The sequence below is a fragment of the Hippoglossus hippoglossus genome, chromosome 24 (assembly GCF_009819705.1).
Source record: "Hippoglossus hippoglossus isolate fHipHip1 chromosome 24, fHipHip1.pri, whole genome shotgun sequence".
Lineage (NCBI taxonomy): Eukaryota > Metazoa > Chordata > Actinopteri > Pleuronectiformes > Pleuronectidae > Hippoglossus > Hippoglossus hippoglossus.
Window position 1 is genome coordinate 2662501 of NC_047174.1, and position 20007 is coordinate 2682507.

The window sequence follows — 20007 nt, forward strand, 5'->3', positions numbered from 1 at the left end:
TTCAACATAAAAGCCTCCACGCCTTCGCCGACATGTCTACTTGTGCATTTATATGTCAATTACACAAAATTACACCATTTGTCGCATGCTTTTAAGTCGGCCTGCGTGTATTTTTAAACGTGACAGGTCCCCGGTGGCAATCAAACCCTAACCCCTGTCTGTGACTGCCTTGTTCCAGACACGACAAAAATAAAACAGCCGAAGAAGAACTTAGAGGTGCCGACAAAAATATCAAAAAACCCGTCCGAGCTTTCTCTCCCTCTCCTCCCTCAACCCGGCGGCTGCACCGTGAAACAGGAAGCAGGAGATAGAGTGTGTGCACCACGCTGGATGGGTGTCTGATTGGACGTCTCAGTCTCAGGAGACGCTCTGTCAAAGGCGGGGTTGCTCTCGGCTGCCTCGTTGTTCATGCGTGTGTGTTTGTGTCATATATGTGAAGCCGCCTGTAGGAATCCACTCGACATTCAGGTCCAGTCGGGGGTTTGAGGCGTCTCGTCTCTTTCCCTGTCTGCGTTCGATCACGGCATCCGACTGTTTTTCTGTCTGAATCCCACGACGGCTAATTTGTAGTTTGTACGTTTCAACCATTAGAATCAAATAAATCACTTTAGACTAACGCTGCAGAACAAGAAAATGCTTGAGGAGTGAAGACGTGAAGGCTAAGATCCCCCCCCCCCCCCCCGGCCTGATTATCCCCTCCAGTTTCCTGTCTCTGCTCGGAGTAAAACCATTTTCTCATGCCAACCACACACCTACTGTCACGCACTGTACTGTCCTCTTTCCTCTTTGTGCGGTATTTTCCATTATCTGAGCCGGACCTCATTCCTTCTCGTGTCTCATACATTATTCCCACACACGTCTCGTTTTGCTGTTTTTCAACACGGACACTTTTTCCCTGTCGTAACTGTGCCTCTGTTCGTCCACACATGGTTTGTGAGGTGGAATCCTCACAGTGCGTTTGGTGCGTGTACATTAGAGATGCTCCTGGTACTATTTTTCCCTTTTTCCGATACAGAAACCTGGACTGTGTTGATACTGGTATTACCAAATAAATACATGCAGAATCAGAGAACTGTATTTCCACACCTCCATGTAGAGCCAGAGGTTGATATAAAACTGTATTTAAATGGTTTTAGTATCAGTGGCGAGCTCTCAGACCACATCTGGTTTAACGTCACATTAAGGTTTTTCCACACCTGTGTTTCTTAGCTATGGGCCAATGCAAATCCCAGTCAGCACACGGCCAGTTCAACCTCTTTTTATTCATTACTCACATTAACCCAGGGCTATCGGTTTACACTGGGTTATGAATCACACTTTATTTTCTCATTACACACACACACACACACAACTCGTTTATAGAATAAGTAATCAAATATGTTGGTTCAATCCTTGACCAGTAATCCTGTTGGGGGGGGGGGATATCTCTGCCATGAGGCAGGCGAGAGGTTTACTGAATCCACTTAGGTGTCATTAACTCAGCTTACATGGGAGTTAGCCCTGCGCAAATAGACTCAATCGTCTTTTTCATGTGCGCATCATGTTCCTCCTCCTGCTGTTGTTTCGCTGGACATCAAAATAACCGACAGGATACAGCGTCTCTCTCTCTCGCTGCTCTTTACTTAGTGAAAGTTTTCACAAAGCTGCCACCAGCACACGTGATAAAGTGAAGGAAGGAGCTCGCAGCTGTTCGAGTTACCAACCTGTCAGACATATGGCTGAGCGACACATCACACAAACATTGTTTACATCCAGGCTGCAGTTCCCTGTTCCCCCAACTTCAGTGACAGGCTGTCTTCTTGTTTCTAGATGTGTCAGTCACTATCTGCCACTGAGACTCCCTGCTGTGATCTTTGTAAGTTCTGCTATCATCATCATCCTCATCACAGACTACAGAGGGGTCCAAACACAGGCAGAAAGACAGGAGAAGACTTTTCTCTGTGGATAATGTTCGTCTTGAATAAAAACCTTAGGATGAGAAATATGGGAAACTGAAAAATAAGTGATTATGGCAACACAACGTGCCAATAGACAGTTATTAAACCAAAAGAGCAGTCAGAAGAACACATACCTCCACGAGTCCCACTACATTCAATCAAGCTCGAGTTAAACAAACAAAACCAACGAACAAGGGGCAGAAGACACGACCTCATCCTTGGACGTAATTAGTAATACTGATGTCTAGAAACTGTTTGGTTTAACAACCGTGTGCTAGACGTCTAATTGGTCTATTTTATGGTGAACTTTAATCACGTAAGTGCACATGAAAGCAGCGCTAGCATCCTTTTAATGACCGAGAAATCCCAGGTGAGACCGAATCTAAATGAGTTTTCAAAGCTTCAAGTGGTCCTAATGTAGTCAAGTTTATTTGAAATAATCTCAGTAGTAAGTAATTGTATGATTTGATCATCAAGGGTATTAAATGCCTTTCTGATGGTAGATCAGAGAGTCGCTGAGATACGTGAATCCACTTGGGGAAAACAAACTTGACGGAGGCCAATTAATTAGTGGAGAGGACTGGCAAAGGGCGTGCGGGTGTAAGAAGCCTCTTGTGCCATCTGATCAATCACTGACAATTAAACCTTTCAGGGAATTGATCAAGGCCCTGGCAACGAGAACCTTCGAGTTCAGCTAATTGCTGTTGTCCAGGCCACAGAAATCCAAGGAACAACCACACGGTGCCAAGACAAATCAGATCGGTGCGGTTCAGTGGGAATCAAAAACTGTCTGTTTCTGCAGACAGATGAGGATCCCAAAAAAAATCTGCACTGAGTGACATTATTAGTGGGATCGTACGATTTTCAGGCTGAACTGGGAACCTTGTTTGTGGTTCTTGGTGCTTTAAGCATAAAAATATCACTGTATTTACTCATATTCATCATTTAATTATCAAGAAAGCTCCGAGCTAAATCAAATATTTGTCCTGGCAGCTTCCTGTAGGGTTTATTGCCGGTGTGGTGTGAGGTGAATTTCCTTCACACAACAGTCGAACAGGACGTATCACTCCACAGCCCACAGGAAACTGTCTGGGGAGGGAATTTCAAAACAGGATATTTTCTGTTGAAAACACCATAAAAAGAATAAACTCAGGAAGGTGTTTTTCTTTTTCCACGGAGCACAGGCAGTGGAATTAACCCCCCCTCGCTTTTATACAGTTGGGTTGTTAAGGGATATATTCACAACCAGAAGGCTAATTACAATAATCAGTCACTCTGAATGGCAGGTGGTAAAATGGACTTTGGAAATCTATCCTTTAATCACAGAGTTTGAAGATGTCGGAGTCGAACTGGATTATATATATTCGGGTGCCGAGCACACGATGTACATGACTTCACATGTCGTAAACATGGCCTCACATCTGTGGCAGAAGAAGGTCTTGTAAGAAACCTTGGGAATCAAACCTCCGCTCTGCAGGATTCCCACATTAATCTGTGTTTCTCTACAGTGTGAGGGAGGCAGCTGGGACACTCATCCCTGCCCATCACCAGATTACTCTGTCCGACGCAACTAAAAAGGAGATTGGGATTAGATTTCATCAAAACCAAGCATCATCATTGTTGTTCGGTGTAATCGTTCAGGGATACAGGTTTTGGAAATGATGAAAACCTGCTTTTATGACGAGTGGCCGAATTAAAAGAGCAGATTTTCACTATTCTGTTGATTCATAAATGATGTAAATTGAATTTCACGCACAACAGTAACTTGATGAAGACATTACTTTAGGTGTTTTATTATGTTTGTAGTGATTAAACATACTGCGGCTCAATAAATCCTGAATCCAACATTTACTGGGTTCTACTCGGACCCAGATCTCATCCTCCCACCAAGTTTCGTGGTAATCCGTCCAGTAGTATTTGCGTAATCTCGCCAACTAAACTTTATGAAAATACATAAAGGTAACAGAGGTAACAAGGACTCGTATATAGTACCAATGTGTACAGTTACCACATATGAGTTCAAATTCCCTTTCCCTCCCTCTCCTTTCAGGTTTGCCGTCCTTTGGTTGCCCTTCCATCCTCGAAGCACTTAGCTTAGATTAGCAAAGGGACGGGAGACCTTTCATTTTGTCCATCACTCCATATGTCGTTCACTCCTCCCTCCCCCCCCCTCCTCCCTCTCCGCAGCCAGATGAGGTGGCATGCTGTGCATCTGTATGCATGCAGGGACGTTAAAAGCCCTGGCAGTCGGGTGCATGCAGCGAGTACCAGCTGTACTTTTTACTGATCAAATTTTCATCAAAGGCCCGGGTCTCTTTGAGTCGGAGCCAGACAAGGACCGAGGAGGAGGAGGAGGAGGAGGAGGAGGGAGACAAAGAGCGAGTCCATGTTTCTTTACCTGCTCCTTCTGTTGTTCGCCTCTGCACACCTTTCATCGCTGTGACTCATCAGCCATCATCACTCACTCTCACACAGACACACACAAATAATAAGCACTAAAGTAGACGCTATATGTTATCCGAGGAAGACGGATGTGGGCTCCGTTCCACTGCGACTTTCTCTGGACCCAGCAGGTATTGATGCTTTTAGCAATTTTACCCACAACATCCCCCCCCACTTCAGCTTCATCCCTCAGTCTTTTCAGCACTTCACCCCAGTAATTTAGTGCCAAACCACCAGGAACATTCAGACACCCTGTCCATCAGCAGCCCTCGGTGCTCCGAGGCCGCCCGTCAGCACATCCGTCTACCTCCTCCGTCCCCGAGGCGTCCCTGACCCGAGGGGGACCTCGCAGGTGAGACAGTGAATGACTCATAACGGCCGAGACAGGACGAGGTGTCACAGTTCAGCTTCACTCTTTCACGCCTGTTGAGAGGATGATCAGTTCTGACGACGTGCAAACCGCCCTCCTCAAAGGAGCAGCTACTGTTACGACTGTGCATCCTAATTAAGACTTTTGAACATTTAAAAACAACTTTCTGATTCTAAACCTAATGTCTTTAGATTTTGTCGGAGAGGATGTGACGCACCAAAGATTAGTTGCGATGTTTCTTATGTTGTACATCACCCGTTGGTCTGTGAGCTGCCATTTTCAAGTCTCACGCCCTGATACATACCTTATCGTCTATTCGACTCTAAATGGAACCATAATTTACAACAGGAACATCAAGGTTAGCACGATGTCGGTGCTAGCAATGCTAACATCGGCCACAAGGGGCCCAACAACCCGATTCCATTCATCTGTAGACACCGTGAACCCAATAACATTGTGCTCGGCTTTGATCGTTTGCTGATTGTTTTCTTACTTTTATTGCTGAATAGTGTAAATTAAAATATTCGGCTAAATTAGTCGTAACGAACTTCTCTAGTGTTGTTATTGCTAGTTTCGGGGCCACAGTCTCGACACTTAGCGGTTGACAAATCAGACATAATGTTGCTGTTGATTTTGTGTCTGCTGAAGCGATGGAACACTCATTGATTTTGTAAATGGGTTTTGCTAACTGAGCTCTCTCTCTCTCTCTGCTAATTGAGTTGCTCACTGCTATAGGTGCATATAAGAGGTTTGTTTAAACCTGCATCTGTATATAATAGAAAGGAGTGAATACCCAGGTCATTCTGAGTCAAATCCCGTTTTGTGGCATCAGCTTAAAACAGAAATGAACAAAAAAAACTTTGTATGTGCAGGTTTTAAGGTTCCGGGGGATTTTAAAAGCTTCTCTGCAGACGTATCAGTTCTTTGGTTTGCAGTATCGTTCGTTAAGAGACTGAGACGTGTAATTAAAAGAGAGAAAGAGGAGAAGATGTTAAGGAAAAGTGAGATTAACACAAATCCCCGCATTGGCAGAGTAGAACAAGACCTGACCGTAATACCTATGTGACATTTTCACAGCCTCTCGTCACTAAGCAGACTCACACGAACTCCTGCACGCAGACGACAACTGGCTCAGCGAAGTGAGAGGCTCTCTGGATTCTCTCCGCGCTCGGGAGCAGCACTTTTATACATCGATGAACGACTCTAGCATCTCCAACCTACACTCAGCCGCCACAGAGGACGAGAACCCACAACAACAACAGCATTTAGGGTTATCATCGGTTATCCGTGCAATCGATGGTTTGTTTAAGCGATAGTCTGGTCGGGCTGGAGGCAAACAAATCGAACCGCACACACAGAACTTACCTTGGCTCTCGCTAATGGGATACATTCATCTGTACCACCAGCAATTAGAGGGATATTAGTGGGCATATAAAAGGCACTCGTTACCTCACTCAATCTCCTCTGCTGTGCAGCCTCCCTTTCATCAGTCAGCCAACAGCACAATCCCTCCTCGGTGTCAGATTCAATACAAAGGTGTTGAGAGAGAAGACAACGGGGTGTTTCTTACCTCTTTCCCAGACAGGTAGTAGGCGGACAGCAGACCTCCCACAAACCGGATGTTCACCTCAAACACAGACACCTCTGCGTTCTGCAGCACAGACACAAGAAAAGGAAATAAGACATGATGAAATAATTACACAACTCATGAATACACATTTCTCTCTCGCCACAAACGGGACATTAAGAGTTTTTAGACTTTGCGTTGGCCTTGAGGAAGATGGAAGATTAGACCGAGGACGGCTGTTCACAGTCCAGGCAGATATTTTTGGATTCAGACGTCAACAGTTCATTGTGAATACATTTAAGTACTGCTGGATTCAGCGCTGCTTTGAATCGCTGAGTAGCTAAATGAGTGCGAGCAAGATAAATAAATGAGCTACCGAAATGTTGGGTAACAGATCTGGGAATGTTATACAAAAGATATGTGTGAGAATACCTGTGCTACATGACAGGTTTGTACCTATTTTCAGCCTGAACGCCTGGACCTTCGATGTTACGCAGCAAATGACAAAGAATATACATAGTTCTACAGTTGTTTTTAGACATTTTAATGAAGAACTGTTCATATTTTATCTTTCAGAGGAATGTGGAGATTTTTACCAATCATAGTGGGGTTGATTGGATGGTTATAAAACACAGAAAACCATGAATAATTGTGCAAAACGAGCAAAAACAGGTTTAAATATAAGGCCACATGTACGAGCACACTTTTTCCAATTCCCAATTGTGACGTCCCCTTTGTAGTGAAACAAAACCTTGAATGGCAGAGGCAAATTGTGCAGCATCCAAACACACAATGCCTCTATTTCTGGACAGTTTTTACCACAGAGAATGGGACAAATAAAAGCAGAAGTTTGCTGAATCATCTGTCTCAGCGGCAGAACAATAACGCCTCATTTCTCTCCCCCGTCCTCTTCATGTCTGTAAGACTCTCAAATCAGATGAGGTTTTTTTTTGTGTTTGACTGACGGCTCTCATAAGTCACTGCCGTCGACCAGGGACAACACAATAGAGTGCGTCCTGTGCAAAAACAAATTATATGCCACGTCATGTCTCCCCCGAGTCTGAGTGACAGACGGACTTGTTAATTCATCCCAATTAAAAGTTAAGTATTTGCTGCGCAACAGAAAAAGCAGCTGCAATGTTAAAAAAAAACATTATTTCCTTCCTACTGGCCGCTGAGTGACTATTTCAGTTTTAAATATCGTATTGTTGAATGATTGTTTTCTGCCGTGGTCCTTCAGCGTCTTGTGCAACTGCCTCTCAGCAGACACGTGTGTTTTAAACGGTCGCACAATGACCCCGTGAGTCAGCAGCTGTGTGACGTTATCTCGTTCCTGCGCGAGGGCCTGACAACCGCTGGCAGGAGAGAAGTCCGCTCTCCTGGTGTCGCAACACTAAAGCCCTCGCAGAGCCAACAGGAAACTGACTAAGCGCCGGCTTTTCCTGGCCCCCGAGGACTAAATAAGGTTGTCGCAAGTCGAGTTGATGAGATAATGTTCCAGGCCTTATTAGATTAGAGTGGATCCTATGATCTGTTTGGCCGAAGAGGAGTTGTGTCACCGGACTGGGCTGCGTCTCTGGTCCCAGAGCTTAAAATTACAAGAGTAACACAACCGTCACTATAACTACAGCTTAAATACATAGTGTTACTAACTTTACTTTTTATCCATCATACTCTTTTTAAAGCTTGGATTGTGAGTTGTGTCCCAGAGCCAGTGTTTCCCACACACACAACCTCTTACTTACACGGTGCATTAACAGTCACCAAAGTAGATTTGAATGACCCATTTTAGCACTTGTTATTTTTATCAGAGGAACTTTGGTAGACTAGTAACAACTTCTTCAACTCCTCACCCGCCATAAATCACAGCTGAGGAGTCCAGATGCTTTGTAGGAACGTAGAAAAACACTATTTCAGAAATTCCTGTTTTGTGATTATCTCGGTTTATGTGATCATTATCATTTGTTAGAGCTTTTTGAGTGTATGTCATAAGTCTACAGCAAAACACACAGCTTCTCCAACTAAACACAGCAAGGAACTATGGCTACTATCAGATCTGACTGTCCCACTGGCCACTGCTGACATTTTCCTCTGTGTGTGTGTGTGTGTGTGTGTGTGTGTGTGTGTGTGTGTGTGTGTGTGTGTGTGTGTGTGTGTGTGTGTGTGTGTGTGCGCGCAGACAACTCAAAGCCTCCAAGAACCTTTGTACTTTGCTAAGGGACGTCTGCCCTGATGTGGACATCGAGTTTTACTTTATCTGGATTTGTAGAACTGTCCATCCGTTACCTCGTGTCCAGAGAGACACACTCCAGTGGACGCTCCAGGCTGCTGTTGTCCCCTCTGTGTTCACCAGTCTCAAACTATCTCCAATATTTAACAAGCCCCGTTTCTCTCTTTTCTGCCTCCAAAGCTCGCACATGTCTAAGTATGACACGTCTCAAAGAACTCAAGGTGACTGCGCCTTCACTTTTAAGTGTCCTACAAGCTCAATGGCAGCGTTTTCCAAGTTTTAAATGTCCTCAGAGAACGCATGTATATTTAAAGACCTACTTTGCTGGATTGTTTCACACGAGTCACTGAAAGTTACGTTTGTCTCCTCTAATGTGTTCAGGAACTTTTCCCAACACAAGTGGGGACAAATATACATTTGGAAAAACATTTATAGAAACAAACTTTGTCGACATTTTCTAACCTCGTTGACTTTTTCAACTCTTCCGAGGTTGATGTCAAAATAACAGCGTCGTCGCAGAGGCTTCTCAGCAGAATGTGCTTATTGTAAAGCACACGCACAAAGGCTCAAAGGCAGCGTCACGTCTCAGCAGCGTTGTCAGAAAAACAACGGCAGCCTCCTGCTGCACGGGGCTGTTCTGAGTGGCAGGGCGACTGCTGGCAAATACTGCAAATAAGGCACAAAGCAGTGGCTCTGAAAATCCACGTCTGCCGAACCTCCGGGAGCGACGCGACGCTGACACGCCACAGGTTTGGATCGAGCACTTCAAGTGAGATTAACGCTAATCTGAGGGGATAATTAACTGAGGCAATAGATAATAGACGGATGTTTGGCTTAACACATTTTGTAAACACAGTCCTGTTTAGAGTCACGGACGCAAAGACAAAGAAAGTGTTTCTCTGTTCCTCCTCCACCACGAGCTTTAAACGGGATTATAATGAGGACGGTTCAACAATCAAGGCGAACTTCAAACGAAAGGGGCCAAGTGTGTGTCTGTGTGTGTGTCTGTGTGTGTGTGTGTTTCACAGGCATACTTTACATGTTCCCATGTCATTAAACTAATCAGCTGAAGCACAGCAGACCTTCAGAAATTAGCACAAAAAACATTCCTACTACACTTAATGACCTTTTATTTGTGCTCACAGAGATATCACGTTCTTCAAGTATCTTTACAGCTGCTGATAACAAGTCAACAAGCCATAAAACAGCTCAAAGGTTTAGTGAAGAAACGTTTCCAAAGCGATAAATCAACATTTCACAATTACCAATAAAGATAGCGCCTGCTTTTTAAAAGCTTTTAATTAAGTTTACCAGTGAGTGTGCACACAAAGACAAATACATATGTAAATATGTTAAAACTGATTAGTCAGACATCTCTCTGTCTAATCTGTGACGTCTCAGTATTATGTTTATTTTTAAAGGTTCCCTACATTAGGAAATGTAAAGATTATAGTGTTCAACTGAATCACAGCTCATAAATATCCCCAATAAATGAGCTACTGTGTCTAAAATGTGGAATCAGACGATGTCCTTCCTTATTTTTCTCTATTAGAAGCTCTGAGTAAATACGTCCTTGTTATTTCTTTGTGTTTTTACGAGAAGGAAACTGCGGTTGTGGTTCTGGGTAATGATGCGATGACAGAAACGTAAAAAAGCCGATTGCAACACAACTCATATCTGCTTTTTGATGGATTGATTATTATCCAGCAGACCAAAAAAAAAAAAAAATACACACACACCTAAAAGTGATTTTTCATGTTTCACTACACAGACTGATGTAAACATTTCCTCTCCTTGTAATCCTTGCATCACTGACGGTTCACATTAAAGCGACAGCCCCGTCTCTCTCCAGTTCCAGACACTGTTTGCCTCTGGCAGCACTTTTTTTGGGGAAATCACAGGTGGACGCCGCTAAATGAAAGTGTAAACAAACCGCCAAGATACATCGTGGGCCAAACTCATTCCAGCCGGGTCTTTGCTGCAGAAACGTCTGAAGTGATTAATGCTGTACTTTCTGTGGACGGACATTATACTAAATTAATCAAGACTGCACATAAACAGTAAAACACTAAAAAAGGACTTTAAAAAAGGTCTCAAATAAAAGCCTGGTTCTCTGCCAGTGACAGTGTTTATAGTTTGTGGGTTTACAGTCACATGATGTGGCCTCTATCAGCAGAGGGAGCTGCTAGGTCGACTGAAGTCCACGGTTGAGTCACTTGATCAAATCTAAACCACCTCCAGGACACATGATAGAAACATTACCTGATTTTAACCAATATTTAACAAACCGAGGAGCTGTTCAACATTTGCTTCACGTTAGACTCAGTCAAACTGTCTAATAGCCATTAAATTACTTGTGTATCGGGGTGTTTGATGCAGTGTTGTCGTCTCTTGTGTTTCACACGTCTTTAATTATATCACGATTGTGTCTCCGGTACATTAACACCTCGACGTCCACATTAAAATCTCATCAACCGTAATGCATGTTAATGAAGGTGCCAAGTGTCTTTATTGTGATCAATGACTCGGGACTTTATTGACTGAATTATGACGGAGGACCAAGGTTTCTGCCGCGTCTGTGACCTCGAGGCTCAGGAGGCCGGGAAACACGCGTGTGCTACTTACCACGTTGAAGTCGAGGTTCTTCTCCACCCACTCGGTGGCGGCGTCAAATTCATCAAACATTTCCATGATGTAGAGCGTATCCAGAGCGTCCACGATGGTCGCTCCTTTTATACTTCCTGCAGGAGACACAGAAAGAGAGGAGACACAGAACATTAGTCTCTGCTGTGTTACCATGACTCTGCTAAACATCTGAAATCCGGGGAAGGAATCATTAAGTTTCACTTCTCCAAATGAGCAAAAAAACACCCGTGAAGTTCACAGGAATGTTATTCACTTCATCAGTGTGACTGACAACAGGTGCTGGCAGCAGCTTCACCAAAAAGCAGCTCCGAGTAAACAGCAGACGTTAAGAGTTAAGTTTGGATATTGAATAATTTATTTTTCGCTCGACAGATGGTGAGAGGCAGCGATTATCGGTGCCGATGAGACGTCGGGAGTGCTGCTCATCTCTGGTGATTAGCCTCTTAGCGGGAGGGAAGACACACAGAGACACAAAAACCATCATTTCAGCGCCGTCGCTACTCGAACCCCCCAAAACAACATCCAACACCACTCCAACACCTCGTCTGCGCAGATGTCCGAGTGCCAAATAAATCATTAAGCGTTTGCAGCACGGCGCTCCCTGCCAATCTTTACACACTCGTTATAAGCAGAAGACCTCATCTGTCGGAGCTGCGTGACGACTTTGAGGTGGGAAGGAAAATTGCATGAATACGGAGGTGTAGGACTGGGAGGTGGAGAAAATGGAACATTACGATAAGCAAGACAGAGAGAGGAGAAATGAAAACATGAATAAATCACTGACAGAAGAACGACGAACGGGAAGAAAAACAGGACGGAGAGAAAAGTGCTGAAAACAATAATAAATCTAATGGGGAAAAAAAGAATAGACAGAAAAGAGAAAAGTTTGAAAAGGCTGTAAAGTCGAGATGGAAACCAGGAAGGTGATGGTTTGTTATTATGGGAATGGGTCGGTTTGTATTCCTGAAAGTGGTGGGAGGAGTGGAAGGCAGCTAAAAGCTTTCCATTAGACACAATGCTGAATCATCAGCTGCAGCCCGTTGTCCATCAGAGCCAGAGCCGTGTTCACTGTGTCTGGAAGGGATTATTATTTCTTTAAATACACCGCCGCCGGACGACACTTCCGCCGAGCAGACGTGAAGGTGATTCTGATGACGAGAGAACAGGAAGAGTGTCTGACAAGGTTGCAGAACTTCTACAGAAACACACGAGCATTATGGGAATAGATCAACATCTATGTAACTGTGGTTATTGGTTTGCTTTCCGAGAGAAAAGGGGTAATTAGCCTAGCTTAGCATAAAGACAAGAAATATAAAAACAATACTAATTGATTTGTTTCATAGGCAGATTTATGCCGTTATTTACAGCCCAACTGTAATATTGGTATATGGCATGTTGGAATCAGCGTTTATGTTTGCATATGCGCCAATAAGTAAATTTGACGTAAAAGAAAGTATGCTAACTTCGTCACAGTGAGGTTGCCAGGTTTGGCAGAGTAGAGAGACCTATATTAAAACATTCCCTTACCATATCTGGCAACCACACTAGGTATTGATCTTGAACTGAATCTAAACTGCAGTTTTAAGAAAAAAAAAGGTTTATAGATTAGCAGACAAAAAGTGCAAAAACACTTATTTCCAACATGGTGCCAAGATGTCAAGACAAAGACAAACGTAAGAACAACACAAAAACATCTAACAACAACTAATCTAAAAACAAAATCCTAATCGGAACCACTAAATCCTAGAAGCCAGGAAAAGCCGAAACTAAAATGTGAAATCCGTAACTCTATTCCATCAAACATCCTCGACACGACTTTTAAAAGCTCCTCTTAGATTTGACAGCTCTGTGACAACAATGAAATCTGCATTAAAACATTCCGTTTGAATTCTCTGTTACATGTGGACTCAATCATGCTGCATCACATCCATTAAATCATATTTTAAATGAAAAAGACCAACATCAGCCCCACTAATCCCATTTGCTGGTCATGTGCTGTTGTCCAGCAGCTTCCCTGGAGCCATGCGACAGAAACAGAGCATGTAACCGGAGGTGTCACCAGATGCAGTCACTTGTCCTTCCTGTTTTTTTCGTCCGCTCTCACATTCTGCTCCACTGAAGCCTCCAGAGCGACAGCGAGAGGACAAGACACTTTGCTCCACGTCCATTGTCTTGTCACCGTGCTTCCTCCCCCCCCTCACGGCTCATCCTGAATCTGTGTGTGTGATGGGAGAGCTACACATTCTCTAATAGTGACCAGAATATAAACAATAAATTAAAAAAATTGAAGTCGGAGAGAAGAGGAAATGTTTTTGGATTTTGAAACAAATCCTGGGTCATAATAAAACAGCTGGTTAGTCTCTCTATGACATGTGGGGACAAAAGTTCAAAGGAAGTCGACTTGAAAGAATTAAATGAGTGAATTGTTCATGCGTTATTTAAATAATATAGTAATTGGGACGTACAATAACATAAAAAGGACAAATTAGAGTAACCATGTGTGATTTATTGTCTCCTACTGATATTAATTCGTAATTTAAATTCTCTTTCCACAGTTTTCTCCACTCTAGGATCTGTCTATTGTCAAAACATGACATTTATGCACAAAGCTGTCACACCAAAGTAAAAATCATCAGATGGTTTCGGTTATTGTTTCACCGTGAGGGGAAAGACCAAGTGAGTTTAGTTCCCAGGAAGAAGAAGAACAACAGTTGTTCTAACTGGACGTGGAACTGAAAATGTCCGTCTGACTTCACTCTCTCACCACGGTAAAGAAAGATAGAGATAAATCCTGGATTGCCACGGTTTTCCATATCTGAAAACATTATTGGTTCTTAACAAACGTTAATGGAAATTCGGTTCAAGTGGTTTTTGAATAATCACAAACAAAAGGCAAATCCTTAGTTGCGGCACTGGATTCATCTACTTTATCACCTTCCAGTTAACCTCGGTGCCTCGTTTATCCTTCTTCACCATTCATCCATTTGACCAAACCTTCAAACCCCTCGTCTTTTCATAAAGTGCACAGACGACGCTGATCACAGAGGAAGATCTCTGGTGTCAGTGAGTCAGTCTGTCCGGGGCCACGATGGCACAGGGGGCCATCGAGAATCCGCTGAAATCAGTTTGTTACCAGATCTGGGATTTGTGGCCGCGACCAGATGGAAAGGCTGTATGAAATTGAGCTGGGATTCAGCCGACGTCTGTGAGGTTGGAGGGGCTGAGTCCGGGGATCATGGATGGTGATGTGTGTGCTGCGGAGGATTTTGTTTTCCGTTAGCGACAGGGAGCACGGCGAGGAAGCAGATGGCTCAGCAGAGGGCAGCATCCGTGGTGCCTGTGGAAAACACGAGTGGCGGCTGAGGGGGAGGCTGAGGAGGAGAGGCTCAGCGGTGCCTCTGCAGAGAAGGAGCAGTAGGGGAGGACAGGTCGTATGATATCCGCTGCAGGTGGGAGGCTTATCACAGTGGGAGAATTCTTTCATTTGTTAATGTGCTTTCCAGAAAAAACACTTACAGCAGTGTGTTTCCACCCACAGCAACGAGCCGCGTCTGCTTCAGCAACAATCAGTCTATTAAAAGAATGATGAAGTGAGACGTATTTTTTATAAATCAGACAATTGTTGAAGTTCATTTAAATGTCAAACACTCTCTGGTTCCACGGGTGACATATCTCCGGAGGTTCGATCCCGGGCTCCTGATGCTGCGTCATCACCGTGTCAATGGGTTTCTGTCGGTCTGAGCTGCAGTAGCTGTCATTAACGTTTTAAGAGGACGTGGACGACCTTCTGACAAAATGTGATGAGTTCACATTGGCAGGGATCGATTAGCTTGTCGACCGACCTGGCTCAGGCCCAGAGACACGAGGGTGGTGGGGACAAAAGCATCTTGTTTTAGAGACGTTGAACATTTCTTGTTGAAAAGTCAAACGACCACAAAGAGAAGCAGAACAATGACAAACAACATTTTGTGTAGGAGGGTTAGGAAGCTTTTTACGTGGATTCTGTGTCTCATCATCCCTCCATGAACCAGAAGACCAGAAAAGCCAATGCATTTACTGAGAATACCACAATGTTAAGGGGACAAATGTAAATTGTAGTTACAGAAAATGACCTGGGTTACACTGTTCCCCTCCAAATTGCACCAGTCTCTGCAGGCACAGCGGTCACACGCCGTGCCCACCCGCCGACACAAGTAATTTCCCAACCTGTGGGAAATGCCGATTGTGATCCGGGCAAAAGCTCCACTTGCTCTGTTGTCGGCTGTGAGCGCGAACCTGCCTCCTCCTGCGACGTGTCCTTGGCTCTCAGCAGTCATTTGAAATGAAAGACTACCTCCCTTTGTTCCCTGCAGTTCGCTACCAGTGTACAGTCGGCTCACCGTCAGAGGAGACTCCATTCATCCCACCGCCCGTTGGAGCTTCTATTTAATATTTTGGTTATCGCTTGTGTCTGGATCTTATTATTAATGTCAGAGGTGAGATGAAAAGCACCGATCGAGGCCTGCAATTCGATTTTTGATGAGAGCGGTGATGAGGACACGGTGAAGAAGAAAGTTCAGTGAAACAGCAGACTGCAAAGACGTCTCCGTGCAAACACGAACGCCTTGAGGTTGCAAAGAATGTTGCCTCGAGCAAACTCTTGCAGTCGTGAATTCAAAAACCAAGAACAAGAAACAGCTCAAAGAATGTGAGCAGGATATTAGAATCCGTTGTGACGCTTCAGGACGTTAAGGGACGACAAAAAGCTGCAGCTCGCTCCTGCTGATGCTGTTTGTTACCAAAAAACACTACAAGACAACGGAGATTCCACATAACCTATAAAGCAGAACACGAGGAAAGGGGAGAAACGGGAGGCGAGGTGAAAAATGAAAGAGCAGGTGTCCCGAGAAGACAAGAATCATTACCCTCCTGCTCCCAGACAGAGAATAAGGATAGATGGGAGAGGGGGGGGGGGCAGAGAAATGAAAGAGTGAAGAGAAAGTCGTTAACGGAAAGCATCCGTCCCTCCGTTCCTGTGTCTCGAAAACAAAATCCATCCAGTTGCTCTTCTTCCTACGTCAACTTGGCCCCAAGCAGACATCCATCAATCTGTTCTTCTATTGTTTTCTTCACATTTGTTAAAGGTTTTCATCAATTCTTCTTCCTCCTCTTTTCAGTAGATCTTTACTTCCACTCTGTCGTCTACTGAGTTCTCTCCTCCGACAGAGAACAAGGGATGAAGGAGGCGCGGCCCGTCTTGTCCTTTATACACTCATCTGATTTGTGTTGTTCTGCTACAGCTCGGTGTCGGACGGGTTTACGTTCATTTGACGGCTCCAGTACAGGTCATAAACCCTGCCTCCTCCATGTTAGTAGACGGGACATGGACCAAACTAAATAGTAGGTAGTTCTTATCCCAGTGATGTTTGTTTGAGTGTTCATGTGTCTTAAGGTCAGTAAAGTCGTTATAAAAATGGGGTAAACTTGTATCATCAGGACCTTGCTACAGCAGCATTAGTGCTTCGTGTATATACAATAGGAGGAAGTGTAAATGCGTCCATTTTTATTTACATTTCATAGATATAATATATGCGATATATCGTATAATATATTAGTGTGTGTGTGCAAAGGCTTGATTGACATTATGATGCAGCTGGCTATCTCTCTCTCACACACACACGATTGTGCGGCCAGAGGTCAAAAATGCAAATACGATCTCCGCTCATTGAATCTTCGGGCCTTGCTGCGGGGTAGATATTGCAGTTTTGAATCTATAAACACAAGGTGGAATAACAATTGGCGCTTGTGTGTGTGTTCATCTGTTATTGTGAAGAAAACAGGGATTAAAAACAATAAGCCTCCAGTGATCCCTTTGAATCTCTTCCCCCAACTGTGTGCGTCTTATTCTGCAGGAACACTATATAATATTGTTTAATACTTTCTGTTTATTTATTCAGTTAATATTTCTTTACATTTCCACCACGTTCTGCTGCAGCTTGACAGACCGTGGCGATGACGAGTGTAGAGGCGAACAAAAAGCTTTTTTAATTACGTCCTCCGTTAAGTGGAACAATAACCGTGCACTCAACGTGCCTCTGAACAGCTCCCGCTATTTCATTTGATCTCCGCTTCGACCGAACCGCTGTCCTCGACGCGAGCGAGGTCTTATAGAATCTAGACATGGGTCGATTTGGCGTTGGGAACAAGAGGCAAACAACAAATGTCATGTGGATTACATCATGCACACACAACACAAAGCGTGACCTCGACATTCAGCGGTGGCCTCCAGCTCTGGGTCACGCCGAGCTCCACGCCGAGGCTTTGGTATATCTCGGCCCCCGGGCTCCACAATCCAACCTGAATCCTGAGACGTGGATTATGTCACAGCGGCCGTGTGACGCAAAGCTCCTTTCCCACAATTAAATCAGCCCTACAACTACAGGTCAGATTAAAAATGAGTCAGTCTGGCCACACTGGATATTTCCATTTCCCTTTGTGAGGGAGCATCTCTGTTTCGAAGGTGTGAGAACATCAGAAAATACAGAAAGTTCGGCCTCTTCTACGTCTTTGGTTCCTCTTTTTCATTCATCATTCATCCGTCACATGTAAGAAACGTAATCAACAAGCGTACAAGGACTTAACAGACATTTTCCTGCAATTTTACTAGAGGGCTGCAAGGAGAAGTCCTGGAAAATGTCCTGTGCAACTGACTCGGACATTTGCGTTGCCTAAAAACAGCTGGATGATAATTACCACAACAACACACGTCAGAACCACATCACCATTAAAACTGAGTCAACTCAATTCTATTGTACTGTCGTGAAAATCCGTAGAACTTTAGATTTGAGACTTTGTCAACCTGCTAACCAATAAACAGGTTGACAGAGAATAGACGGGGCTGCAAACATGACCCGTCTCCACCTGTACTGGTGGAGAGAATTTAATATTGTCTCTAAACACACACTCAGGACCTTCAGCTCAAAAATAGCAGCGACAGCCTTCACAAGACCGACAGCAAAGTGTCACTGATAAAGGAAACGGACGGCTGCTCTCATCTTGTGAGGCTCTCCCTGAATGTTTCTCTTCAGCTCGCTGCTTCTTCCCGAGCCCACACTGTAAAGTTAGCTCAATGCAAACTCCAGGTCTAATCCTTAATCCTAAAATTTGATCCAGATCTCAACACCCTCGGCCCCGCTGGTGATCCCGTTTGGCCCCAGCTACCTCAGCCTGGATGTGGAGTCTGCACATTTGAGAGGTTTTGCAGAGGGGGGAGGTGAGGGGAAAGTGATGGCTAAGGTTTTGGCTAATCATGTTAGTGTAAGCAGGAAGCACGAGCACACACGCACGACCACACACACATCCTCAAAGTGTATTAACCTCTTGGCTCCTGATGCCAGATATTCAAGTGTCAACACTTTTTGTCAAGGTTACAGTGAAAGGTAATACCATGCTCCACTACACACACACACACACACACACACACACACACACACACACACACACACACACACACACACACACACACACACACACACACACACACACACACACACACACACACACACACACACACACACACACACACACACACACTTTCAACACCAAAACCTGAGGGAAGGCCAGGGCAGAATTACTCCATCCATTTCAATTACAGAGATTGAATATCTGATTCAGAGACAACGCAGTGAGGGAGCTGAGGCTGCAGCCCAGGACTCAATGTCAAATTACATAACCAAATAAATGACTTGTCTGGAAATAGAAAGACACCAAAATACATTTTTGCCTTCTTGACTGGTGGAAGATAACAATATTTGCGGCCCCCGCTGGCGACGGCCCTGCGTGGACTCCGAGGACGGCACGATACCGGGAACAGAATCAAACACGATGTGACTGAACAGAAGCAACTTGGACTTTGATGGCTGCAGGTGATGCGTTTGTACATTTCATCCACTACTGCTGCTGCTGCTTTCAGACAGTCACTGAACACTCTCCTGACGGGGGCTGTGTGGTGAGAGAAAGCAAATATGTGAGTCAGTTCCTCTGGACATTCTCCAGAGCGGTTCCTGCCAGCCCCCGAGGTGAAAGGTCAAGACAATGTCAGAGTGGGCCGATGTACGAACACAGCTGGAAAGCCCAGTGGTCTGTTGTGTATTCACCCCACTGGAATTAGCTAGTTTTACTATCATTACTGTTTATTTTTCATTTGGTAGTTAGTGTCCCTCTGCACCGTGACTCACTCTCCTCTGTCGGCGTTAAAAAACTAAAACCTCAGGAACATACTCGTGTCCTCAGTCGTTCCAAAAAAGGCTTAAAAATGAGAATAAATGAAATTGCACAATCGTTTCGAGTTGTTATGGTTGCAGTCGTCTCTATGATAAATAAAGCCTGTGTTGAAATCCCGGACAGAGTCCAAATGAGCCAGAGGAGAAGCCAGCTGGGAGACGTTTGAAGTTATAACAGAACATGGTTTAACAGACATCTGTGCTGGATTCGAACCAACAACCCGAATCAGGTTCTGGCACAAAGCGTGGAGCAGCTAAAGACACTGCTCAGCCACACTTAGTTTGTTTGGAGAACAAGAGCCTGTTGTTTGAGCAGTAATAAAACACCGTGGATACAAAAACAGCTTTTAAAAGCACGGTTATATTCTGAGAGTGACCAAAATGTGCCTGTATGCATGGGGCTAGAAGGTTCCATGAGAAATACAGTTTACAGATGGACATTTTACATGATTGTCCAGGAAATGTCAGAGTGAGAATGTGAGAATCCAGCAGGAGACCATCTGGAAACTTCCCTGAGAGACGACGTGCATGTCGATGACATTTCTAACCCGCAG

At 44.4% G+C, this 20007-nt stretch overlaps 1 protein-coding gene across 1 annotated transcript in view; it reads right to left on the reverse strand.

Annotated features, from left to right (window-relative positions):
• man1a1 (mannosidase, alpha, class 1A, member 1) overlaps positions 1–20007 on the reverse strand; it is a 94086-nt gene that overhangs the window by 39375 nt on the left and 34704 nt on the right. Inside the window, exons 3-4 of the mRNA XM_034579393.1 lie at positions 11172–11287; positions 6320–6400 (exon numbers count right to left, since the gene is read on the reverse strand). Coding sequence (XP_034435284.1) covers positions 6320–6400; positions 11172–11287 — 197 coding nt within the window. The remainder of the gene's footprint in view (positions 1–6319; positions 6401–11171; positions 11288–20007) is intronic.